The sequence below is a fragment of the Eleutherodactylus coqui genome, chromosome 4 (assembly GCF_035609145.1).
Source record: "Eleutherodactylus coqui strain aEleCoq1 chromosome 4, aEleCoq1.hap1, whole genome shotgun sequence".
Classification (NCBI taxonomy): Eukaryota; Metazoa; Chordata; class Amphibia; order Anura; family Eleutherodactylidae; genus Eleutherodactylus; species Eleutherodactylus coqui.
The window spans coordinates 34,584,663-34,611,676 of record NC_089840.1 but is presented as its reverse complement, the minus strand read 5'-3'; the positions used below and the strand labels follow the sequence as shown (position 1 = coordinate 34,611,676).

At 45.9% G+C, this 27,014-nt stretch overlaps 1 protein-coding gene across 1 annotated transcript; it reads right to left on the bottom strand.

Annotated features, from left to right (window-relative positions):
• Positions 1-999: 999 nt before the first annotated feature.
• On the bottom strand, positions 1,000-27,014 carry LOC136625192 (titin-like). The gene is made up of 4 exons (XM_066599210.1): positions 26,896-27,014; positions 16,604-16,888; positions 4,796-5,050; positions 1,000-1,334 (listed from the first exon to the last, which is right to left on the bottom strand). The coding sequence occupies exons 1-4, from the start codon at positions 26,948-26,950 to the stop codon at positions 1,258-1,260; spliced, it is 672 nt and encodes a 223-aa protein (XP_066455307.1). The 5' UTR covers positions 26,951-27,014; the 3' UTR covers positions 1,000-1,257.

The window sequence follows — 27,014 nt, the reverse complement described above, 5'->3', positions numbered from 1 at the left end:
CGCACGACATGTCGCCTCTGCTTTTCTGGACGCGACCTTCGTGCATTCAGCGCAGCCCTCCATCTACATGTGGAAATGCTTTCATTTAGAAAGCATTGCCCACAGCAATCATGTTAGGAGCAAGCATTCAGAGCCTGCGTCTAACGCGATGAACAAACGCATGTGGAAAAGGGGCTGAAGACCCCACTTTTTCTGAGAGTTGTTTTGCCTGGTGCAAACCTTCTTGGTGACAAAGAGTCACCTGACACTTTCCAAAAGTTTCTAGAACTTGTTTATAAGTTCATTAGTGCCTCGAGCAAAACTACATCCTGTGCCAACTCAAAGGCAAGGGCAGAATCTAAAGAAAGAACATATTGTCACTAGACAACAAGACACGTTTCTTTACAAAAAGCAATATTATATCGCCTTAAACTATCGATGTTACCGATATATCGGACATAACAATATCGATGAAAAGTATCGCCAAAGCATTAGCGATATATCGATATATCTGTTTTCGATGTCCCAACCTTAAAGCACCTTAAGCTTCCATGTAGGTGAAGATGAAAGAAGAGGAGCAATATCCCGTAGCATGTGGATTGTGGATGTGAAGGAGTCAGTCCCGTCAGCAGAGAGAGAGAAAGAGTTCTAAACAAGGTACCAGTCCCCACTACAGGCTTTTCCTGTGCGGACGTCCCTAGTTCGGATCACCGCACAGAAGTACTTTATTGTGACACCCACGTGTCTGCCGTGCGGGGTGTGTATTGGCTAAGCCTTTAATAATTGTCTGCCAGAGAGTTTGCGGAGTGACCCCTACCCCCCTTCTTCCTCTGGAGTGCTCTCAATCCAGGACTGGTGACATACAGATAACATGGACTGTAGGACCTTATTCATCCTGTGTAATCCTCCCTACTATTAAGGACCGCTGCACCGCGGTCACATTAACCTTTCAGGCCTTGGGTTCCAAATTAGTTCGTACCTGGATGCATCAAGGAGGCCAAAAACTACACAAGGAGACAGTTTCCAGTTCTCCTCAGATACGTGGAGAGAGCCCCGGCAAGTATACAGCTCACTCTGCTTAAGGCATACGTACTCTGAATCTTTATTAACTTTGCATAGCGTTTCTCAATACAGGAAAGGAATGCGTCATTAGTCACGGGGTTAGTCTCATTGGGTTAAAAAAAACATTACAGCACAGTGTGAGAATATATATGAAATGTCCGTCAAATGTTTATTCCTCCCGGACGTTATCTCGTCCTCCCTTGTGAGTTAGGATGGTCACAGCGTCTTGTTAGCACGATTCATTCTTTTCCCAGAGCTCAGGGAGGGTCCCTTCTGATAACGATTGTTCCAGGCTTGGTTCCCGGAAGAATAAAAAACAAATCATTAGACATTGCACCGTATCTCATGCTCTAAAGCTATTTCTGCGTGAATTATTGTTTCACTACGCACAAGCTTATTTATATATTATAATGCTCCATTTTGTATCTAGCGTCCATTTTGAGACAGATTTTATGAGCCTGTACCTTCTCACTACCTCTGAGCAATAGCCTACTAACCTGTTACTGTGAATTGTACCCGCATTACCTGTTATAAAAACTAAAGGTTATACTGGGCCCTAACCGTTTCTGGGGACCTGAGGTACTAGACACAAATCTCTGTGTTCATTTCTCCGGCGCGTAGCATACCAGTGTGTGCGAACGGTGGCGTCACAAGTGATTAGTACTACTACCCCCATCCCGTTTATTGGCATTCCCTATCCTAGGGGTGTTGAAGCTGGCCTGCGATACTACACTGGCCTTGGCTGTGTGTCATCCCTCCAGGACCAGAGCCTAGTAAGAGCCACCGTGACAAGTCAGCACTTATACCTCCCAGGTCTTCAGGTTAGCCAGGTGCCCAGGGTCACCCCTCTGAGATGTTGCAATGCCAAATCCTGATGGTTTCACCACTGGGTGCCTGCGTGTGGATCTGTCCCAATGAATAGGGGTAAATCCATGTGCAGATCAGTGACATTCAAAATGAAAGTTGTCTCAGCCTTGGATTCCTGCTGTGGATTAGGAGGTAAATTCATGTCAGGACTTTTTGATGCAAATGTTGCCAGCGTGAACAAACCTAATGAACATGCTGCTTATTCGTGCAGATTTCTACTACGGTGCGGACAAATATCAGCGCAGGTTCTCCTGTATATATCAATCCTCTCCTGTACACGCCGGGATCTGCTCACCACATTGGTCTCCTTTTTCTGTCTATGGGAGTGCGCACACAAACTGTCTCTTAACTCTTTGCAATCCAAATTTGGATTCAGGGTTTCCTAGGGGGCTTTCTCTTTCTGCCATTATACAATGGCGCCTTCTGCTGGCCATGTAGATGTTAGAGAGGCCCTCCGACAACAGAGCGGCCAGTAATATACAGTAAGAATACGCTGCTGGATGTCTTAAGACATTGGAGCTGTACAGCCTTCAATCAGAATGTCTTCAGACGTCAGACAGTGGATTGGAAAGGGTTAAAGGACCAACTTGCACCCAGCTTTCCCATCACCAACCTATCCAGTTGCTCCCCATGTTATTTAAAGGGTTTTTCCCCATATATACTGTAAATACATTGGTGACAGTGGTGGGATGAAATAAATGAAAATAATAATACACCTACCTCGGATGCGCTCCTGTCCTCATAGTTCTGACTACCTTGTCTGCAGGGGTCATGTGGTTCTTTACCCATGTGACTGCTGCAGTCAATAGGAGGCCCCAAAACAGGACGTCATCGCCGTGGCTTCTATGTTAGAAGCCCATGTGACCTGTTTATGAAACGTCACTGGGCTAGCAGACCTGGTGACATCACAGGTCAGATGCTGAAGTGTCGAAACAACATTTTGGAAAGTATATTACTAGACAACAGTATGGGGCGGGTAGGAGCTTAAATATTGTTATAGTAATAATATATGTATTCTATGGTGTATATATGTTTCTTACATCAGCCTAGGCAAACACATGGGTGTATATGTATATATGGGTATATCTTCCCTCTTAGTAGATAACTAGCATCTAAATGGTTAACTTGTTAAGTTGTACACTGTTATATATATACTCATACTCCCCCATGTGCTTTCCTGGCTTAGGAATGTCCTGAGCTAGCGTGTTCTGACCCCCTCCCTTCGGAGAGGGGCAGCTTGAACAATGAAATAGAGCCTATTCCCCTTCTTAAGGCTTCTTTCACATGAGCACATATCGGCTGATATGCGCTGTGTTTTGATGCATTGGATTCCAATGCATCAGATCACATTGGCGTATTCCCGTGATGTAAAAACTCCCGGCCAGGCCAATATAGTTCCGGGCGTTTTTACATTGGGCCAAAAAGATAGTCCTGGAACTTTTAAGCCGGGAATACATTGGCCGCTGCATGGGCTCCTATGGGAGTCCATGGTAGCGGCCGTAGGTGGGAGGGAGTTTAGCAGCGTGGCTACTAAACTCCCTCCTTCTGTTCTCCTCCCCCGTGCAGGCTCACCTGTCGTTCCTCCTCGCTCGTTCTGTGCAATGGGAGGGGGTGGGGCTAAGTCCACCCCTCCCATTGATGGCTATGGATGGGGGCGGAGCTAAGCGCCCACGATCTCCCGCCTCTTGTCTATAGCCATCAATTTGGGGGTGGACTGGCGCTCAGCTCCGCCCCCGTTCGGCCCCATTCTATTGCATAGAATGAGTGGGGAAGAACGACAGGTGAGCCTGCGATTGGGAGGGTGATGGCCTGGTGAGCTCAGCCCACTTGCGCCGAGCGGGCGCACAAATGTTTAATTTGTGCGCCCGTTCACCAGATTTTCCCTCTTTCAATGTAGCGTATATCGGCCGGGCGTGAAAACGGCCAGCAGATATGCGCTCATGTGAAAGAAGCCCCAGTTTCAGTTCCTAGGAATTACGTATTTAGTAGTAACACACCTCAAGGCGTTAACATAGGTTAAACCATTAGCACCTAGAACTAATCATCAGTTCTTATGATTACAGGGTAGTGTATGTCTGATACGTAATCTAGGGTATATTTGAACCGTGAGGGTGTTAATAAAGTTGGAAGAGCACCATTGTTGGATGATACTGGCTGTGTCATGTGTCAGTGATTTGTGTACACAACTCATATAATTCGGACCAGACAATGAAACTCGCTAAGAAATCTGAGGATTTCCCTAACAATATGTAAAAAAAAAAAGTCAAACAACCCTTTATAGCACCCTCCAGAATGTGTCTGAGCAATAAGGCTCCTAGTGATCCAAGTGAAGGTGTTCTGTATCTTTGGTACCTTCCTTTGTGGTCTTCTGACCTGTCTGGGTCTAGCTGCCACTTTGCTACAAGGAAACCTCCTGGTCATTTCACCAGCACTGGTCTCAGTAAAGATCAGATCCCTCTAAAAAAAATTGGCTAAAGGGTGAAGACCAGGGGACCCCCTAGTGCGGCCTTCAGGGGTAACCCGAAATCAAATCAGTCAGTGGCACAGCAGGTCCACGCCCGCTGCGATACAGCTCTGGTTTAGACCACGGTTTTACAGACCAGGTTCTCCTGTATTCACCGGACTTGTCTGCATTAGATGGTCCCTGCAAGTTACTTGTATACGGAAAGTGTCATCCTCTATTCATTGCTCCCCAACCAGAGTAACCTTGGTCTGAGGGACCGTACACATTGGTACACAGCTGGCACACTGACTTGGCACATGGCTGCTGTGATAATTCCTCCATTACTGCAGGTATAATGAGAATCCCTCCTCCTCATTAATAATAATGACCAGTGACAGCTGCATCCAGACCGCCCCTAGACTGACGGATACCAGCCGCACTCACCTGGTTCTTTACCAGGCACTGTGAAGGTGGCAGAATTGTTGCAGGCCCCATTGAAGGCGACACACTCGTATTGTTGTGGTTTTTCCTCCTTATGCACGGTGATGCTGCACCCGTCAGACACACTGCGGTAATTTCCACTGTCCCATTTATACCATTCACACTTTGCAGGAGCGGCGCCAGAGGAGGAGCAGACGCACTGCAGCGTAACATTGTTCTGGACAGTCGTGTTACGGATCGTGACGTTACAAACAGGATCTGTAGAAGAATAATCCATTAATAATGATGACAGCATGACATTGTACATATAACTATGTGAACCCCCTTCCCACTGCTCACATGCATCCACTCTGTTTTTACTAAAACAGAATATTGTGAAAATCTAACAAAAATAGAGGAGTTTCCAGTAAGGAGAAAAAATTGAGGATACCAGCGAGCCGTCCTCCGCCACTCTGCTAATACATACACATGTAAGGAATTTCCATTTTCATAGAGTATAGCAACTTAAGGCTGGGTTCCCACGGGACGGAAATCCTGCAGATATCTCACAGCTTGGCCACACCGAAAAGCCGCAAAGATTTCCGCGGGAGAGCTGCAGCTTCAAAACCCACGGCATTTCGCCACAGGTTTTGAAGCGGTTCATCCACCAACATTCTGGTGCAGCTTTCTCTCCCCATAGAGAGGAGTGAGGCCACAGCGGAATAAAAAAAGAAAAAAAAAGATTGACATGATGTGGCTGTCAATTCCGCGCAGCATCGCTGGTTTCGCCAAGCTTTGCCGTCCCGTGTGGACAAGATTTTTGCAAAATCTCGTCCACATGGCTGGCTAATCCCGGGAATAGGAGCCACGGGCGGATTTGCCGCGCAGACATTCTGCATGGAATTTTCATGGCAAATCTGTCCCGTGTGAACCCAGCCTAAAGGGTTTAGTCATTATAAAAAAAAAAAAAATCTATTCCTCCCCCATCAGTCTCCTTACCACATCTTCTCCTGGCTGAGTGTCACGTTCACCCTGGACATGCTGGATTTGTCACTCACAGATCTACCAGAAATCCATATAAATAACAAAAAAAAAATGGATCAAAAATATGGGAAACACTGTCCCTATGTAAACAAACACAGGGAAAGACCCTGCCTAATCAGCGGGCCGATCAATCTGAAAAGTGCGGACCCACACTCGCACCTCCGCCCTAGCTGACCCTATGTGGGGAAAAGAAACAAAACCAGAAAACCAAAATAATAATGCAAAACAAATGCAGTACTTAGCTTGTACGCTGCAGCAAGTGACTGGAAGAGATCCAGCAGGAACCTACTGACTGCTAGCTCAGTCAGGGAGAGACTGAGAATCACCCGCAGCCCAGCTCAGCGTCCAGCCAGGCTAAATAGCCCAAGTAATCATCCCCAGGTGTGACCAAGCACCCCACACCAAATAGCATACCCACTGCGCCAGAAGATGTAGAAACATGTCCAAAACCAGCACCGGACTGTCTACAAGGCAGCAATCCCAAAACCGCTACAAAAGTACCTCCCCTTTCAGAAGGGGCCCCAGGACACTTAGGATCAGGCCGATTCGGATTTAGTCTGTGGAAATTTTTCACAAGCCGATCTGCATGGACATTTGCCGCCCGTACCCATGTCCTCTCCTCAGGACCATAGCCACGCCAATGCACTAAATACTGTAGTGCTCTTCTAACCAGACGAGAGTCCACTATCCGACTTATCTCAAAATGAATATCCCCATCAACCATAGCCGGGGCGGGTGGAGATGAACCATTACCTGAGTCAACAAACGTTTTTAACAGAGACTTATGAAGCACATTAGTTATTCTCATCGAACTAGGAATCTCCAAATGAAAAGACACCGGATTAATCTTTTCGATGATTTTGAACGGGCCGATAAAATGTGGACCTAACTTAAAAGACATGAGTTTGATTTTTATGTTCTTAGTTGACAACCAAACTAAGTCCCCCACCAAGAAGTTAATCCCCTCAGAACGTCTATTATCCGCCACCCGCTTAAAACTTGTAACCGTCCTTTGAAGATTCTTCTGAATATCTTCCCACACCGCCTCAATGTTAGAGGAGAACTCATTCTCCTCAGGTACCTCCGACATCCTTAGAAAAGGGACCAAAACATGGATGGGACCCATAATTACAAAAGAAAGGCGACGTCCCCGTAGATTCCAACAATCTATTGTTAAGTGCAAACTCAGCTAAAGGCAAAACCTGGACTAATCCTCCTGCCTCTCTGAGACATAACACCGCAAGTATTGTTCCAGACTCTGGTTACATCTCTCAGTTTGCCCATTATTCTCTGGATGATATGCAAAGGAAAACGAGAGCTGAAATCGCAAACGAGAGCAAACAAAACGCCAGAACTTGGAAACAAACTGGACCCCAAGGTTGGAGATGATATTTGCTGGTAACATGTGCAATCTCACAATGTGAGAAATAAACAATTTGGGGAAGATTTTAGCATTGGGAAGACCGGGAAGAGCCACAAAATGACACATCTTGCTGAAACGATCTACCACAACCTAGATGATGGTATTAACTTCTGAAAGCGGCAATTCCGCAATAAAGTCCATAAACAAATGAGTCCAAGGTCTCACTGGTATCGGCAAAGGCATCAACCTCCCGGCAGGGGCAGTTCAAGGAAATTTAGTTCTGGCACAAACCTCACAATAACTCTGGGGTCACACAGGGCGGATTCCCGTCGGAAATCTCGCGGTTTGGCCACAGCAAAAACCCGCGAGATTTCCGCCAGAAGAACCGCCGCGGTTTTCCGTTGCGGCCCGGCCGCTTGCTTTTCCGTTGCGGCCGGCGCTCCCATAGAGGAGAGCGCGGCCGTGACATAAATAAACAAAAAAGAAAAGATAAACAGACATGCTGCTTCTTTTGAAACCGTGGCTGCGGCGGACGCAGCCGCAGTTTCAGCCGGACTTACCGCAGCGGATTTGCCGTCCCGTGTGGATGAGGTTTCTGAGAAATCTTGTCCACATGGCTGGCTAATCCCGAGATTAGCAGCCGCAGGCGGATCTGCTGCGGCAAAACCGCGGCAAATCCGCCCTGTGTGAACCCAGCCTAAGAGACAAAACTGAAAACATCTTGCTGTAATGACGGCCACCAAAAAGTTCTTGTGAGTAATTTTGGGGTATTATTAATCCCCGGATGACCAGCTATCACATAACTACCGTATATACCTGAGACAGTACCTGCAGCCTTAGGCTGCCTGTCCACGGGCCATAAATCGCCCGCGGATTACACTCTCTGAAGCTTTGCATAGAGTTGCTATGAAAAGCGCAGCGCCAGTGTCCATCAGCGGAGAATCATAGCGATTCTCCGCTCACAGGATTTAAATCGCGGCATGCCGCAATTCTCCGCGGTAGGCCTATCTATCAGATAGGCTCACCTCGGAGACCTGTCCGAGCTCCTCACACCTCCCCCGCGGTGGAATATCACTAGCGACATTCAGCCTCAGCTGTGGACAAGGGGCCTTAAATTCACAAGGACAAAAAGCTTTCGCATTGGAAGGCTCGCTGGGGCTAAATCCTGTGCCTTACGGAGCTACTCCTCCAAATCTAGTGAAACTGCTGACACTACAGCCCCCTCAGAAAGAATAGGCGCAGGGGGGCTCGTCTGAGACCACCGGAACAAAGCTCCTGGAAAGCGCATCGGCCTTAACATTATTACTGCCAGGATAATATATGTAACCATAAAGTCAAAGCGCAAAAAAACAGTAACCACCGAGCCTGTCTTGCGTTAAGTCTCTTGGCTGACTCTAACTAGATCAGGTTTTTGTGGTCCGTAAAAACTGTCACCTTATGTCAAGCCCCTTCTAAGAAGTGCCGCCACTCCTCAAAAGCCCACTTAATAGCCAACAGGTCTTTGTCACCAACATCGGAATTTTGCTCTGCAGTAGAAAATTTACATGAGAATAACGCACAAGGACGTTCCCTCGGACAGCATCGCCCCAACGCCAACTTCAGAAGCATCAAACTCCACCACGAAAGCTCTGGAGGAGCCTGGTTGCACCAGAGCCAGAGCCGTCGCAAAACATTTCTTCAAAGCATGAAAAGATTGTAATGCCCTTGGGGACCATTTAGAAGGGAAGCACTCTTTCTTTGTCATATCTGTCAAAGGTTTGACCACCACTGAAAATCCCCTAATAAATTTCTGATAATCTGCGAAACCCAGGAACCTCTGGAGCGCCTTCACATTCTCTGGTAGCACCCAGTCCTGTACCGCCCGGACCTTCTCCGAATCCATCTTGAACCCCCTCGGGATAATAATGTGTCCCAGAATTGTGATTTCTTGTACAGAAAAGACACACTTTTCCTTTTTTGCAAACAAATTATTATCACGCAATGCCTGGAGGACCTGACGGACATGAGAAATATGGGACTCAAAATCTGCCGAAAAGATAAGATTATCATTGAGGTAAACCAGAACAAAGCGGCCGATAAACTTATAGAGGTATTCACTGGGTATATCCCTTAAAATATAACTTTTATTAATCTATAAATATAAAATGATTGGGCCTCACAAAAAACAGACAAACTGGAACTAACAAACACAGAGCAAGAATTTTAAACCCTGGAAAAGGACCAGAGAAAATACATGCAATTGACACCTCTATTACAATGCAGAAGTATCCTGCAACGTGAGACACTCTAATGCACTCTTTTTCAGTCAACCATTGGGGATGGATGTCACCCAATAAAGATTAGAGGACCATATTAGGATGCGTCCTTCACAAAAAGATGAAAGGAGGATGATCGTTCCATCAAGGTAAGTGGTTTACGGAACACCTCCAATGGTGACGTACATTCGGGCTCCTATTGTGTCTCATCAACAAGGATCAGAATTATTAGAGGTGAAATGACAAGAGGCCACCAGGCCTATGTCTTCTTAGTACACAAACCCTCTTAAATCTATATATATAAAATTGAATGTATGTCTGTCTGCGTGCGTGCGTGCGTGTGTGCGTGCGTGCGTGCGTGTTTGTCCTTTATGCGCTACTACACCATTCATCCGATCGCCATGAAACTTTGGGAAGTTGTTGAGTACACTCCTGGGAAGATTATAGGCATAGTACAAATATCCTACGATAAATGGCGCGCGAGCTTCGTCGAAAGTTACGCCCCCCCCCCCCACGTAGATCGAATAAGTAAGCCACCTGCTATTGTGATGTCATCACTGATGTCATCAACATCGGACGCCCTTGAACATGCCCCAACATGTTCTATAAAGCTGCATTGTGATGTCATTAAGGCTCTATTATGACACGTACAGCTTGGAACCACTAGAGCACGCCAGCCAATTACCATTGGAGTTGGAAGTGGGTAAACAAGTACTAGGATATCTTCCTAAGAAGCCACAGCAGCCGGATAAATTGTATGTTCCACCCAACGGCTATTTTATTCAGCCCGCAAGGGGGAAGCAGCGGCCTACAAAATCTAATTCTCTCATTTCCTGATGTCATAGATAGATAGATAGATAGATAGACTGTATGCAATAACCCTGATAGATAGATAGATAGACTGTATGCAATGACACGTACAGCTTGAAACCATAAATACTAGAGCACGCCAGCCATTTACAGTCAGTCTCCATTGAAGTTGGAAGTGGGCAAACATGTACTAGGCCAGTGATGGCGAACCTTTTAGGGACCGAGTGCCCAAACTACAACCCAAAACCCACTTATGTATCGCAAAGTGCCAACACGTCAGGGGGCGGGGCTTATCACAACGTATGATTTTACCCCCGTCGTTCTAAAAAGGACAAGGCTGTTTCAGAATAGACCGGGTGCAGATTCTGACTGCTTTTTGGACGCGGAAATACTGCAGAATGTCCTCAGCGGAGATTTCTGTGGAAAATTCTGCAGCATTTCCGCATCTAAAAAGCAGTCAAAATCTGCACCCGGTCTATTCTGAAAGAGCCCTGCCCATTTCTGCCACATGTACACATACCCCAGCGGTAATAGTGACACCTTCACCCCAGCGATAATAGTGACATCCCACAGCAGTAATAATAGTGACACTCCCCCCATTAGTAATAAGAGTGACATACCCCAGCGGTAAACCTCAGTGGTCGCTGCTGCCGTCATCTAGATATATAAAAACGTAGTATGTATGTATGTCTGTCTTCGCAGCAACGCGCGAACATGCCACAACATGTTCTCATAAGCTGCATTGTGATGTCATTAAGGCTCTATTATGACACGTACAGCTTGGAACCACTAGAGCACGCCAGCCAATTACCATTGGAGTTGGAAGTGGGTAAACAAGTACTAGGATATCTTCCTAAGAAGCCACAGCAGCCGGATAAATTGTATGTTCCACCCAACGGCTATTTTATTCAGCCCGCAAGGGGGAAGCAGCGGCCTACAAAATCTCATTCAGGTAGGTAGGTTCAGTTCTTGGAGGTTGGGGAATGCTTATGGGCAAGGCCTTATGTCTCATCCCAACTCGATTATTCAATTCTAAGCGCAAAAGAATTAGCGTCCAAATTTTATGTACGGAATTTAATTCTCTCATTTCCCAATGTCATAGAAACTTGAAATTTGGCACGAGCATTGATTATGTCATAAATAGGAAAAGTTAATGGGTCCCAACTCGATTATTCAATTCAAAGCGCCAAAGAATTAGCGTTCAAATTTTACGTACGGAATCTAATTCTCTCATTTCCTGATGTCATAGATAGATAGATAGATAGATAGATAGATAGATAGATAGATAGACTGTATGCAATGACACGTACAGCTAGGAACCATAAATACTAGAGCACGCCAGCCATTTACAGTCAGTCTCCATTGGAGTTGGAAGTGGGCAAACATGTACTAGGATATCTTCCCAAGAAGCCACAGCAGCCGGATAAATTGGATGTTCCACACAACGGCTATTTTATTCAGCCCGCAAGGGGGAAGCAGCGGCCTACAAAACCTCAGTGGTCGCTGCTGCCGTCATCTAGATATATAAAAACGAATGTATGTATGTCTGTCTGTCTTCGCAGCAACGCGCGACGGGTACGCTAGTAAGAGATAAAATCTGGTTCTTGACCAGGTAACTGCCCTATCTGGATAATAGCACCGGGCTAAAGATGCTGAAACAGTAGGACACCAGCAGCAGCCTATGATAGGTCCTTGTCCGTGATGAAAAAAGAACTGTATATAGTTTCGTTTAGAATGGACAAACCACAAGCAAAGCTTCTGCTGATGCCCCCCGAGAAAAAATACACAAGTGGCTGATAGATTATCAACCACAGGTTATCAATCAATGAAGAATCAAATTCTGCTAGAAATAACCAGAGAACCACACTTAAGGTACTGATGCGTTCTCATGCAGAATATAGCTTCAATAACCATTCAGGACGAGATTCAGAAAAACCTTCTGAGAGAATTATTAATGCAGAAATGGTTCGTACTGGTTCAACGCGTTTCTGTCATACACAGACTCATCAGGAACCGTAATCTATGATGGTGTCATCAGACACGAAATTGTCCTTGGTAGTTATAACGTTTCTCTAATCTATGATACAAAGGTGCCATACACTGAAAATAATGCTGTTATCAGGCAATGAATATGAAACCCTGAACTTCCCTAAGTAGTTAAGTCCTCCTGGATGAGAAAAGGAGGAATTCGTTCCTCTAGATAAACCTAACCAGATTAAAACGGGACACTAAAATAGAAGATAACGCGTCCCAAATAGCCCAAAAATTGATTAAACCCCTAAAAAAGGGGAGTTTTGGGATAGAAATGACAAACTGGGAACAATATCCACAGAAAACCAGCAACCCCACGATATGTGGAGAAAGCTTCTAACACAAAGGTAAACCCTAATCCGGTAGGAGACAGAGCGAAAAGTTGGAAGAAAAGAGTGAGAACAGCAGCTCCTGTCTTGCTGGTAGACAGGAGGGAAATGATGACTGCACAGGAGTTGTGTGTCTTAAATGAGGAAAGGAGGCTAACGCCCCACTTGGGGGCACGTCCCTGTAAGCCAATGAGTGACCATCCATAATAAAAAAAAAAAAAAAAAGAAAAGGGAAACCACCCCCTTGCAACGTTGTGGACAGGGCGGGGGCCTGCTGACGTGAGAGGGGAGGGGTTAAGCCGCAGGATGGCACATGTGCTTGTGGCTAGTAGGTAAACAAACAGCAGTCCGTAGTCATGGAGACCGGAGAGATATGCTCGTTCGTTATTCGGTGCTTATGACTATACGATAGAAGATGCACAGCAGCAGTAGATGATGTTAGTAAGCATATGGATGATTATTAATAAGTGTGGCTAAGCAGAACATAGCATTTCAATTAGTAATACACATGAGAACAGTGGCCTCCATTAATATGAAGGTTAACTTAGGATAATTGATGAAGTATGAGGATGTACCACTGTAATACAAAGCGATAAAAGAAAGGGAGATATGCATGATAAAGCAATATGAATAGGCTTGCAAGTGCTATAATTGAGAAAATTGATATTTATGCGCATCATTGGATATTGTGAAGAAAGAAAAAAGCCGCATAACTGATATTATGGACTGCAAGACCACATCAATGCCAGGTGACATAGATAAGTGTGCATATATACTCAAGAGAAATGCCTACTGCATATTTAAAATGAATGAAAACAGGGACGATGAATAAGACCTAAGAAAAAGTAACCGGGAAAAAGACAGTAAAAAGTAAAATAATAAATAATAATTAGAAACCAGAGAGAAGTTAGAGAAAGCACCCAAAGGGTAGCATCTCATTTAGACCCCTAGGGCCACGGAATCCATCCGATAGATCCACTGTGATTCCTTCTGTAAAACTTTGCGGTTAACGTCACCTCTTCTTCCATAGGAGCGTATAAGTTCTACACCTTGGAATTTGATATTGAGTTCGTCCCCCACATGTACCTGACGCATGTGGTTTGTCACCGGGGTGCTCTCTCCCCTGCTGATATTGCCCACATGCCCCAAGATACGTCTGCGGAATTGCTGAATTGTCTTGCCGACGTAATTCTTGGGGCATGGGCATGTGGCAACATAGACTAAGTTCGAGGATTTGCAATTAATGAAGTCCTTAATCACATACGAGGTACCTGTTGACACACTGTGAAATTTGTCGCCCTTACTGATGTATGTGCAAGCTTCACACCTTCCGCATGCAAAAGTACCAATAGGTCGAGCCTGGCCCAACCAGGTGCGTGTGTTAACAGAAGGGTCCAGATGACTTTTGACCAAATGGTCTTTAAGATTCCTTCCCCTCCTAAAAGTGAAGAGGGGCCTCTCTGGAACGATGTCTCGAATATCCGGATCGTCTTTGAGGATATGCCAATATTTTTGTAGTAACCCTTGCATGAATGGTACTCCATCATCACATGTTCCAATGACCCGTACTTTATTATCTGATGGTCTAGTCCGTTGTTTGAGAAGAAACTTATAGAGGACCTCATTGATAAAGGACTGGAGCGTCTGTTAAACCAAATGGTTTAACAGAATTTCCATACTCATGGGAAACAGAGGAGATCCCGTACCTGGGACTAAAACTTACGATTCCCCTGAGTAACATGCCGATAACTAACCTAAACTTCTTACTCAGCTCCCTTCAAAAAGACCTAGACAATTTCGAAAAAACAGAACCCACATGGCTAGGGAGAATAGTGTTATACAAAATGATGGTATTACGAAAAATTGTATACATATTCAGAACTATGATGTTCCCCATTCCCCAAAAATACCTCAAACTTCTACAAAATCAAATGCTAACATTTATTTGGAAAAAAAAGAGGCCAAGGATGGCAGCCTCCATATTATATTCCTCCAGAGGAAGGGGAGGTATGGGAGTCCCTACCATAGCAGCGTATTGTAGAGCCACCATAGCACAACAGCTAAGAGCCCGGTGCGCCCCACAAAACAACATTAGCTGGCCAGCAATTGAAAAACACCTGGGAGGAGGGAAGAACCTCCGCACAATGCTATTAGCAGCCTCAATCGACACAAATATCAAAATCCCGAACTGCCCACCTATTAAAGCTTCAATAGAAACATGGCTGACCATACTTAGAATCTCCAACTCTCACCTCCTGAGAAAACAAATACCGATATCAATCGATGTCCTGGAATCACTGATCCCTAATCTATCGCTAAACAGCTGGAAACACAAAGGAATTAACTCACTACTAGACATCCAAAACGACTCTAAACTTATACCCTTCGACACACTATGCGAAAAAATGAAACTTACCAATTCAGACCTCCTACAATACATGCAAATAAAAAGCTACCTGTCACGCAATAAAAACCTTGCACTATCATTACCTCTGTATTTGTACAATCTATTTTATGCACAGAACATACCAAAGAGTACATTAAAATATTGGTACGAGATATACAATGGAGAAGCAACAGGAGACCCCAACAAACGGAAACAAATTCATATACTTAACTGGGAAAAGGACTTAAAAGCTTCATACGAACTAAATGATTGGACCAAAACCTGTAACTGGGCCTACAAATGTTCTCTAAGCGCCAAATTACTAGAAGTTCACCAAAAAACTTTAACGAGGTGGTATTATTCTCCCCAGAGACTAGCTCAACTGTTTCCGGGTACCCCGGGGAACTGCTGGAGGGGCTGCGAAGAAAAAGGATCCCTTCTACATATATTCTGGGAATGCCCCAGTCTCCGCCCAATATGGAATGCGGTACCTACGATTGTCCATAAATTATGGGGGATCAGAATCAAATTAAAACCACAGACGACGATTTTATTACTGGAGATGGAGGAATCCCCCCCCCCCCCCCCCAGTGCAGAAAATCTATAACCCAAATGCTGCTCTGTGTTAAATTACTGATTGCCAGGAATTGGAAATCCACAAAAATACCCACAGCACAAAACCTCACTAAAATGCTATCTGAGCACAGCACACTCGAAAACGTATTTGCAATAAAACAAGATAGAATCACCAAATTTAAAAAAAACTTGGCAACCCTGGATAGAGGGGATCAAAAAGGGCTTGATTCCTTGGGAGCCGAGCTAACCCTCAAAAAATAGGATGGGCTACAGAGCCGCACCACGTGGTCCTGCTAAAAAAGAAAGGAATAAAGTGATATGTTGGTCGGAAACAGAGATGCACCTAATTACCTCCACACCCCCATGTCCCCCCCCCACTCCTCTCCCTATCAGTAATATGATTATTACTATGTAACGTTACCTAACATCACAATAAAAATTTATTGGAATTAAAAACGGATCCAGCTACAGCTAAATGCTGGCCGTCAGCGATCACTTCTACTACTGATCACTTAAAGGAGCATTCCAGTGACATTACGTTATCTGATTTCAGCGCTTTCATTGAAATGCATGGAGCAATGGCCAAGCATGCGCGCTCCCATTCTGCTCATTTTGCCAATCTCTCAGGGGTCAGTGGACCCCCATTCTCGCAAACAGTAGGGGTCAATCATCATTGCAGAAAGGTTGCAGGATCCGTATTATCGCCTAGCACTGCGCATGTGCGCTGACGCAACAGTCGGCACATCCACAGTACAAAATAAAGAAGAATCCGGACAGGTACGCAGGGTAACCAGCTGGGCACAGGGTCGGATTCCACTGCAGGATCCCACCCAGTCGTGCGCAGGCGACCTTGTTCTGCCGACAGGCGATAACTTAATGTCACCGGAATACCCCTTTATCTACTCTGGATTATGGCTTCTAGTAATCTGATCAGTGTGCTTATAGTCTGATGAGCCATACAGAAATCATGAAGGGGCGCACCAACTATTAGTCAAAGTGATGAACAGATGCAAATAATGGCTCCAGCTCCGCACTCACCGTCCACTTGTAGTCTGAAGTTCGTGTCCTCTAATGTACCCCCGACTAAAACCGCAGCTCTGTAACTTCCACTGTCCTCCGCAGTCACATTCGTGACGATGAGGGTCCTTCGTGGTAGATTTACAATACATCTGCCCTGACAGGTGAAGTAGAATGGATCCTTCCCCTCTTCCACTTCCACAATTTTACTGCTATCCTTGAACCAATTGATCTCCAAGGGTCGGGCAGAAGCTGCTGCTCTAAATGTCACATCGCTGCCAGAACATACCGCAATCGGCTCCAAACCTGAAAAGAAATACAAATGTTCACAAATATAACAATTCTAAGACACTAGGGGTAAGGACACTGGGCGATATATATGAGGACAATATAATGCTATCCTACATGCAGCTACGGGAGAAGGTACAAACCCCTGAAGAACAAATCTGCAGATATTTTCAATTGAGACATGCTCTGAATGCTCAATTCCCACCAAATACCCAACAGTAGGGATCCTTAAAACACAGGGACCCAAAGGATAGATATCGCTACTTTATACACACCTGCTATCAACCAAAATGGATCACGAACCACTGTCAATCTATGACAAATGGAAAAATGACATCCCACACTGACAACAGAAGACTGGCAAGAGGCAATGGGGTCACACCTATTAGTATCACCGGCAATTAATAACAGACTCACTCAACTATATATTATACACCAAGCGTATCTTACGCCAGTTCGCCTGAACAAAATGGGAAGAACTAACACAACATCTTGTCATCGGTGCCGTCAACCAAATGCTGACTTTTGGCATTTAATGTGGGAATGTACGCATGTTAAAACCTTCTGGGAAGAAGTCATCACCTTTATTTCTGGATTGCTACCAGTCCCCCAGGAGCTAGATCCCAAAGTAGCGATATTAGGGCAGATAGACGAAGAGGCAGGGACTCACCATGATAAAATATTTATCAGAGAAACACTATTTGTGGCTAGAAAAGCAGTGGCTATGAGATGGACGGCAACGAGAGCGCCCTCCGCCTCATGCTGGAGGAGAATGGTTGACACTATAATACCATACGAAATGGTGGTATATCAACACAAAGGGTGCCCAGACAATATGAGAAAGTATGGGGTTTGTGGACAAACTCATACAACACACTATAATTAGAATAATAAATAAGCATAGACATACACAACCAAACACATCAAAAGGTTGGTTTTTTGTTATTTTATATGGTAAACGTTACAAAGAGAGATGAGTGAACCTACTTGTTTCGAGTAATTACTCGATAGAGCACCGCGATTTTCGAGTACTTCCGTACTCGGGTGAAAAGATTCGGGGGGCGCCGGGGGGAGGCGTGGCGGAGCGGGGGGTAGCAGTGGGGAACAGGGGGAAGCCCTCTCTCTCCCTCTCCCCCCCCCCACTCCCCACTGCAACCCCCCACTCACCCACGGCGCCCCCCGAATCTTTTCGCTCAAGTACGGAAGTAGTCGAAAATCGCGGTGCTCGGGCGAAAAAGGGGCGTGGCCGAGTAGGTTCGCTCATCTCTAGTTACAAATGAAACTGTATTGTTGAACAGTGAAATAAGATACAGAGCAAATAAGAAATATATTGTACAAACTGACTGTAATAATTGTTCTGCAATATGCTAATAAAACAAAGTTAAAAAAAATATAACAATTCTACCAACCCCAAACAGATGATAGTGATGAGCGAACCCCAGGGTGCAGGTTGTACGGAAATACAGGCCGTTAGTTATCCCCCACCGATCTAGAGTTACATCCTGTATTATACTTCAGAGCTGCACTCACTATTCTGCTGGTGGAGTCCCTGTGTACATACATTACTTATCCTGTACTGATCCTGGGTTACATCCAGTATTATACTCCAGAGCTGCACTCACTGTTCTGCTGGTGGAGTCACTGTGTACATACATTACATTACTTATCCTGTACTGATCCTGAGTTACATCCTGTATTACACCCCAGAGCTGCACTCACTGTTCTGCTGGTGGAGTCACTGTGTACATACATTACATTACTTATCCTGTACTGCTCCTGAGTTACATCCTTTATTATACTGCAGAGCTGCACTCACTATTCTGCTGGTGGGGTCCCTGTGTACATACATTACTTATCCTGTACTGATCCTGAGTTACATCCTGTATTATACTTCAGAGCTGCACTCACTATTCTGCTGGTGGAGTCACTGTGTACATACATTACTTATCCTGTACTGATCCTGAGTTACATCCTGTATTATACTCCAGAGCTGCACTCACTATTCTGCTGGTGGACAGGTGTAGTCACTGTGTACATACAGTACATAACACTATCAGCTGTTTATGGCTTTATTCTGTTATTTCTCCCTCCCTGACCTGCTCACAGTTGAGGACTTTGTCACAGTTGCAGCAGCAGTATATCTGCAGCTGATACTCACAGGATACATGACACTCTGGTTTACACTGCTGGATTGTGAGAACAAGAAGTTTTTGCACAGCACAGTTAGGGCTCATTCACATGGGCGTATTGTCACCGTGTATTACACGCGTGTATATCCCGTGCGTAACGTGGTGAATGGAGTCAATGAAAGCCAATGGACTTTCATTGATCTATGCACACCTGCCTTTGGGCATTGCGTATTGATACGCTGGAGAAATAAGCCACAGCATTCTCTATTTCTCTGCGTATGACACGCTGCCTGTACGTATGCATTACACAGAAAAGTCACACTGCGCATGTCCGTGACCACGTCTTTCATGGGCATGCACAGTGCCATACACAGCCCGTATGCAGTCTCTGCCTGCAGAGCGCATGGGCTGTAATGTGTACAACGCTGTGGTAGACCCGCCTACATCCCTGTGAAGGAGCCCTTGATTGAATTAGATTGGGGTCATGTACATGGTGCATTTATAATACACAGTACACAAGTAAACTATATTGCTATACATTATATACAGGTACATTATATGCAGGTACATTATATACAGCTACATTATATACAGGTACATTATATGCAGGTACATCATATACAGGTACATTATATACAGGTACATTATATGCAGGTACAGTATAATAATACAATAAATACAGATTTGGCAAAGTTTAACAACTTTCTGCAACAAGTTATCTTATCAAAACAAAAGCCATTGAAAAGCTATTGAAGGGGAAATAAACTGTGACACAAAACATTCAACGAATCAAGGGTCCAGTAAAAATTTGCTACAACAGTACATGTATATTATCAGTGTATACTACATATGTGTACGTTACAGGTGTATTATACATGACGCTTATGGTACTGTGTAAATGTCACTGTGGCCAAGACTACAAATCAATCTGTTAGCATTGACTTCCTGTCTCCGGACATTGGCCTCCTTCCCACGGGCGGATTTGCATTGTGAAATCCAGAGCGGGATTCTGCCTCAGAATTTTGCAGCAAATCCAGCCCATGGCATGCTATGGCAAAACGTAATTTCCCTCCCACTAGCAGAAATCATTTGCGATTTTCCGTTCGCGGGTGAGAAATCGCGGCGTGCTGCGGTTTTGTGCGGCATACGCACGGCCGGCTTCCATTGAAGTCGATAGAAGCTGTCCGTCACGCAGCACTTCCGCAGTGAGTACTGCGGAAATATTGTGGGATCTGCGTATTGCGGGAGGACATTGACAGACACTGGAGGACTGATAGAATCCGCTATGTGCGCCAGCATATAATAAAGGCTATCTCTGAATACCAGGTGTGTCTGCTTTGGAGAGATTTTTTTCTGCTTCTTGTACTGTATTCAGGTAAAGGAGGGAATCTTCTCCGTCACCTTCCTTAGTTCATCAGGAAATCGTCTCCGTTACCTTCCTTAGTTCATCAGAAATATCTTCTCCGTCCCCTTCCTTAGTTCATCAGGGAATCGTCTCCGTCACCTTCCTTAGTTCATCAGGGAATCTTCTCCGTCACCTTCCTTAGCTCATCAGAGAATCGTCTCCGTCACCTTCCTTAGTTCATCAGGGAATCGTCTCCGTCACCTTCCTTAGCTCATCAGGGAATCTTCTCCGTCACCTTCCTTAGTTCATCAAGGAATCGTCTCCGTCACCTTCCTTAGTTCATCAGGGAATCGTCTCCGTCACCTTCCTTAGTTCATCAAGGAATCTTCTCCGTCACCTTCCTTAGTTCATCAGGGAATCATCTCCGTCACCTTCCTTAGTTCATCAGGAAATCGTCTTCGTCACCTTCCTTAGTTCATCAGGGAATCGTCTCCGTCACCTTCCTTAGCTCATCAGGGAATCGTCTCCGTCACCTTCCTTAGCTCATCAGGGAATCGTCTTCGTCACCCTCCTTAGCTCATCAGGGAATCGTCTCCGTCACCTTCCTTAGTTCATCAGGGAATCTTCTCCGTCACCTTCCTTAGTTCATCAGGAAATCGTCTCCGTCACCTTCCTTAGTTCATCAGGGAATCTTCCCCATCACCTTCCTCAGCTCATCAGGGAATCTTCTCCGTCACCTTCCTTAGTTCATCAGGGAATCTTCTCCGTCACCTTCCTTAGCTCATCAGGGAATCGTCTCCGTCACCTTCCTTAGCTCATCAGGGAATCGTCTCCGTCACCTTCCTTAGCTCGTCAGGGAATCGTCTTCGTCACCTTCCTTAGTTCATCAGGGAATCGTCTCCGTCACCTTCCTTAGTTCATCAGAGAATCGTCTCCGTCACCTTCCTTAGTTCATCACGGAATCTTCTCCGTCACCTTCCTTAGTTCATCAGGGAATCGTCTCCGTCACCTTCCTTAGTTCATCAGGGAATCGTCTCCGTCACCTTCCTTAGCTCATCAGGGAATCGTCTCCGTCACCTTCCTTAGCTCATCAGGGAATCGTCTTCGTCACCCTCCTTAGCTCATCAGGGAATCGTCTCCGTCACCTTCCTTCGTTCATCAGGGAATCTTCTCCGTCACCTTCCTTAGTTCATTAGGGAATCTTCCCTGTCACCTTCCTTAGTTCATCAGGAAATCGTCTCTGTCACCTGCCTTAGTTCATCAGGGAATCGTCTCCGTCACCTTCCTTAGTTCATCAGGGAATCTTCTCCGTCACCTTCCTTAGTTCATCAGGGAATCGTCTCCGTCACCTTCCTTAGTTCATCAGGGAATCGTCTCCGTCACCTTCCTTAGTTCATCAGGGAATCTTCTCCGTCACCTTCCTTAGCTCATCAGGGAATCGTCTCCGTCACCTTCCTTAGCTCATCAGGGAATCTTCTCCGTCACCTTACTTAGTTCATCAGGGAATCGTCTCGGTCACCTTCCTTAGTTCATCAGGGAATCTTCTCCGTCACCTTCCTTAGCTCATCAGGGAATCGTCTCCGTCACCTTCCTTAGTTCATCAGGGAATCTTCTCCATCACCTTCCTTAGCTCATCGGGGAATCGTCTCTGTCACCTTCCTTAGCTCATCAGGGAATCTTCTCCGTCACCTTCCTTAGTTCATCAGGAAATCTTCTCCATCACCTTCCTTAGCTCATCAGGGAATCGTCTCCGTCACCTTCCTTAGTTCATCAGGGAATCTTCTCCGTTACCTTCCTTAGCTCATCAGGGAATCGTCTCCGTCACCTTCCTTAGCTCATCAGGGAATCGTCTTCGTCACCCTCCTTAGCTCATCAGGGAATCGTCTCCATCACCTTCCTTAGTTCATCAGGGAATCTTCTCCGTCACCTTCCTTAGTTCATTAGGGAATCCTCTCCGTCACCTTCCTTAGTTCATCAGGAAATCGTCTCTGTCACCTTCCTTAGTTCATCAGGGAATCGTCTCCGTCACCTTCCTTAGTTCATCAGGGAATCTTCTCCATCACCTTCCTTAGCTCATCAGGGAATCGTCTCCGTCACCTTCCTTAGTTCATCAGGGAATCTTCTCCGTCACCTTCCTCAGCTCATCAGGGAATCGTCTCCGTCACATTCCTTAGTTCATCAGGGAATCGTCTCCGTCACCTTCCTTAGCTCATCAGGGAATCGTCTCCGTCACCTTCCTTAGCTCGTCAGGGAATCGTCTTCGTCACCCTCCTTAGCTCATCAGGGAATCGTCTCCGTCACCTTCCTTAGTTCATCAGGGAATCTTCTCCGTCACCTTCCTTAGTTCATCAGGAAATCGTCTCTGTCACCTGCCTTAGCTCATCAGGGAATCGTCTCCGTCCCCTTCCTTAGTTCATCAGGTAATCGTCTCCGTCACCATCCTTAGTTCATCAGGGAATCTTCTTTGTCACCTTCCTTAGTTCATCAGGGAATCGTCTCCGTCACCTTCCTTAGTTCATCAGGGAATCGTCTCTGTCACCTTCCTTAGTTCATCAGGGAATCGTCTCCGTCACCTTCCTTAGTTCATCAGGGAATCTTCTCCGTCACCTTCCTTAGCTCATCAGGGAATCGTCTCCGTCACCTTCCTTAGTTCATCAGGGAATCTTCTCCATCACCTTCCTTAGCTCATCAGGGAATCGTCTCCGTCACCTTCCTTAGCTCATCAGGGAATCGTCTCCGTCACCTTCCTTAGTTCATCAGGGAATCTTCTCCGTCACCTTCCTTAGTTCATCAGGGAATCTTCTCCATCACCTTCCTTAGCTCATCAGGGAATCGTCTCCGTCACCCTCCTTAGTTCATCAGGGAATCGTTTCCATCACCTTACTTAGTTCATCAGGGAATTGTCTCTGTCACTTTCCTTAGCTCATCAGGGAATTTCTTCTCTGTCACTTTCCTTAGTTCATCAGGGAATCTTCTCTGTCACCTTCCTTAGTTCATCAGGGAATCGTCTCCGTCACCTTCCTTAGTTCATCAGGGAATCGTCTCCGTCACCTTCCTTAGTTCATCAGGGAATCTTCTCCGTCACCTTCCTTAGCTCATCAGGGAATCGTCTCCGTCACCTTCCTTAGCTCATCAGGGAATCTTCTCCGTCACCTTACTTAGCTCATCAGGGAATCGTCTCCGTCACCTTCCTTAGTTCATCAGGGAATCTTCTCCGTCACCTTCCTTAGCTCATCAGGGAATCGTCTCCGTCACCTTCCTTAGTTCATCAGGGAATCTTCTCCATCACCTTCCTTAGCTCATCAGGGAATCGTCTCTGTCACCTTCCTTAGCTCATCAGGGAATCTTCTCCGTCACCTTCCTTAGTTCATCAGGGAATCTTCTCCATCACCTTCCTTAGCTCATCAGGGAATCGTCTCCGTCACCTTCCTTAGTTCATCAGGGAATCTTCTCTGTTACCTTCCTTAGCTCATCAGGGAATCGTCTCCGTCACCTTCCTTAGCTCATCAGGGAATCGTCTTCGTCACCCTCCTTAGCTCATCAGGGAATCGTCTCCGTCACCTTCCTTAGTTCATCAGGGAATCTTCTCCGTCACCTTCCTTAGTTCATTAGGGAATCCTCTCCGTCACCTTCCTTAGTTCATCAGGAAATCGTCTCTGTCACCTTCCTTAGTTCATCAGGGAATCGTCTCCGTCACCTTCCTTAGTTCATCAGGGAATCTTCTCCATCACCTTCCTTAGCTCATCAGGGAATCGTCTCCGTCACCTTCCTTAGTTCATCAGGGAATCTTCTCCATCACCTTCCTCAGCTCATCAGGGAATCGTCTCCGTCACATTCCTTAGTTCATCAGGGAATCGTCTCCGTCACCTTCCTTAGCTCATCAGGGAATCGTCTCCGTCACCTTCCTTAGCTCGTCAGGGAATCGTCTTCGTCACCCTCCTTAGCTCATCAGGGAATCGTCTCCGTCACCTTCCTTAGTTCATCAGGGAATCTTCTCCGTCACCTTCCTTAGTTCATCAGGAAATCGTCTGTGTCACCTGCCTTAGTTCATCAGGGAATCGTCTCCGTCACCTTCCTTAGTTCATCAGGTAATCGTCTCCGTCACCATCCTTAGTTCATCAGGGAATCTTCTTTGTCACCTTCCTTAGTTAATCAGGGAATCGTCTCCGTCACCTTCCTTAGTTCATCAGGGAATCGTCTCCGTCACCTTCCTTAGTTCATCAGGGAATCGTCTCCGTCACCTTCCTTAGTTCATCAGGGAATCTTCTCCGTCACCTTCCTTAGTTCATCAGGGAATCTTCTCCATCACCTTCCTTAGCTCATCAGGGAATCGTCTCCGTCACCTTCCTTAGCTCATCAGGGAATCGTCTCCGTCACCTTCCTTAGTTCATCAGGGAATCTTCTCCGTCACCTTCCTTAGTTCATCAGGGAATCTTCTCCATCACCTTCCTTAGCTCATCAGGGAATCGTCTCCGTCACCCTCCTTAGTTCATCAGGGAATCGTTTCCATCACCTTACTTAGTTCATCAGGGAATTGTCTCTGTCACTTTCCTTAGCTCATCAGGGAATTTCTTCTCTGTCACTTTCCTTAGTTCATCAGGGAATCTTCTCTGTCACCTTCCTTAGTTCATCAGGGAATCTTCTCTGTCACCTTCCTTAGTTCATCAGGGAATCGTCTCTGTTTCCTGTTGAGCCGAGGAAGGTCTTCTCCTTCACCTTCCTTTACTCTTTAAGAAAGCTCTTGTATATCATCCTCCTGAGCTCATCAGGGAATCTTATTTCCTTTTCCTCGACTAATCAGGAAATATTTCTCCATCACCCTCCCCGGCTCATCAGGGAATCTTCTCAAACATCTTCCTTGACTCTTCCAGGAACTTTTTCTCTACGTTCTTCCTTGACTCATTGGGGAATGTTCTCTATTACCCTCCTCAGGTCATCAAGGAATCTTCTCTGTCACCTGCCTTGGCTGAGTCTACATGTCATTTCTTTTCTTTATCGGGATCTCATTCATACTTTGCCTTCTGGTTGAGAGATGCGGTAAGAACGAATGACAAGCAACGAGCAGTACACCGACCCAGTGCTTCAAAGCAGCAGAATCCGTACGGTCCTGTTCCCATTACATTTGAGCTAGAAATGTAGTCTTCAGTCTATCCATCATGTTGATGTACATTAGATTTTAAAATGTTAAGACCCATTTACACGCAAAGATAATCTTTCAAGAGACTGAAAAATTGAAAGTTTTAGCGATCGTTTTGCATAAAGTACTAATAGACACTAATGCCCATTAGTACTTTAGCAGCTTCATTAGAGTGCAAATGAGCCTCTTGGAGCTGTTGCAAAACTCAGTAGGTGGTCTGAGCTCTGCAATTAGCTCTATTGTTCTGGCCCCTAAGAGAAAACAACGTTACCCCCTGCTCTCCTGGAGAACACAGTGTGCGGCCTGAATGATGGCTTTTAAACTCACCTAAAAATAATCCTTCAGACAAAAAGTGCAGGATGGTAGCATTTACACGCAATGATTATCGCTCATATGCCGCCAGCGTAGATACAGCGTCTTAGCAGACGTATCACACAGGATCTGCTTCGATATGCCTGCTGAGACGCTGTATCTAAGCCGGTTCTGTGTGATACATCTGCTGAGATGCTGTATCTAATCCGATAATGTGATACATCTGCTGAGATGCTGAATCACACAGGATCAGCTTAGATATATCTGCTTAGTAGACATATTCCACAGGATCTGCTTAGATACAGCAGCTCTGCAGACGTATCTAAGCCGATGATGTGTGATACGTCTGCAGAGCTGCTGTTTTGAACCCATGTATGGACAGCATTATTATAAAAGAATGTCGCCCTGCGCGGCCGGACAACCCCTGTACGACATTTCCATTCTGCATCAAAATCCACAGTGAGCCATGCGGGTTTTGCTGCAGAATTTACCCTGATTTGCAGTGTGGAATGCGGAAACCTCCGGCTGTGCGAGGGCCCTTTAAACCCCCATGTGCGTTTCACTCATTCATATGTAGGGCGCTACCGGGAGTTCCATCCGATTTTTAATAGATATACTGCCCCTGTGTATGCCTCAGGTCTGACAACAATACCATCTGCACCCCGCGGTGGATTTTTTGGCGTGGCCCAATTTTTGGGGCAAAAATGCTAAATTATGTCCCCAATGACGAACAACGGGGTGATCCTCATGCGGATCTGCAGCGGATCGGCGGCAGGAATCTTAGTGCCATCACGGATCTTGTAGTAATATTGGGGGTGGATTTTCTGAAGAAAACTAAAATCTCAGCGAACATTAAGTATAAGTAATATCTAACCCGGTGGGGGAGGAGCCGACCAGATCGGCCGACGAGGAGCCGGTCCCGATACGGTACAGTGCGGAGCGGGCGCCATGACCGGCGGCTGGGAGGTAAACCTCCTGCCGTGTTATCTCCGGTCGCGGCGTGACGGCTCCATGTCTCCCGATAGCCGCGGGACTCCCCGGTGTGGCCGCCCCTCGTCCCCCGCTCCTCTCACCAGTTCCCCGGTATCACCTCGTCACTCACCCCGGCAGCAGCCAACGACCCCGAGCAGCAGGAGAAGCGCAGCCGTGGACTCCATCACCGCACCGTGTAGCCGAGCTCCGGTGTCTCGGTGATAGGAAGCGGCACTGAGGGAAACCGAA

What these genes read in the sequence shown, in the direction of transcription:
- LOC136625192 (XM_066599210.1), bottom strand. Translation starts at nt 26,950, where the DNA reads ATGGAGTCCACGGCTGCGCTTCTCCTGCTGCTCGGGGTCGTTGGCTGC. An exon ending in GGTCGTTGGCTGCTGCCGGG is followed by an intron (nt 16,889 to 26,895) that starts GTGAGTGACGAG and finishes ATTTCTTTTCAG; the next exon opens with GTTTGGAGCCGATTGCGGTA. An exon ending in AGTGCCTGGTAAAGAACCAG is followed by an intron (nt 1,335 to 4,795) that starts GTGAGTGCGGCT and finishes CCGGGAACCAAG; the next exon opens with CCTGGAACAATCGTTATCAG.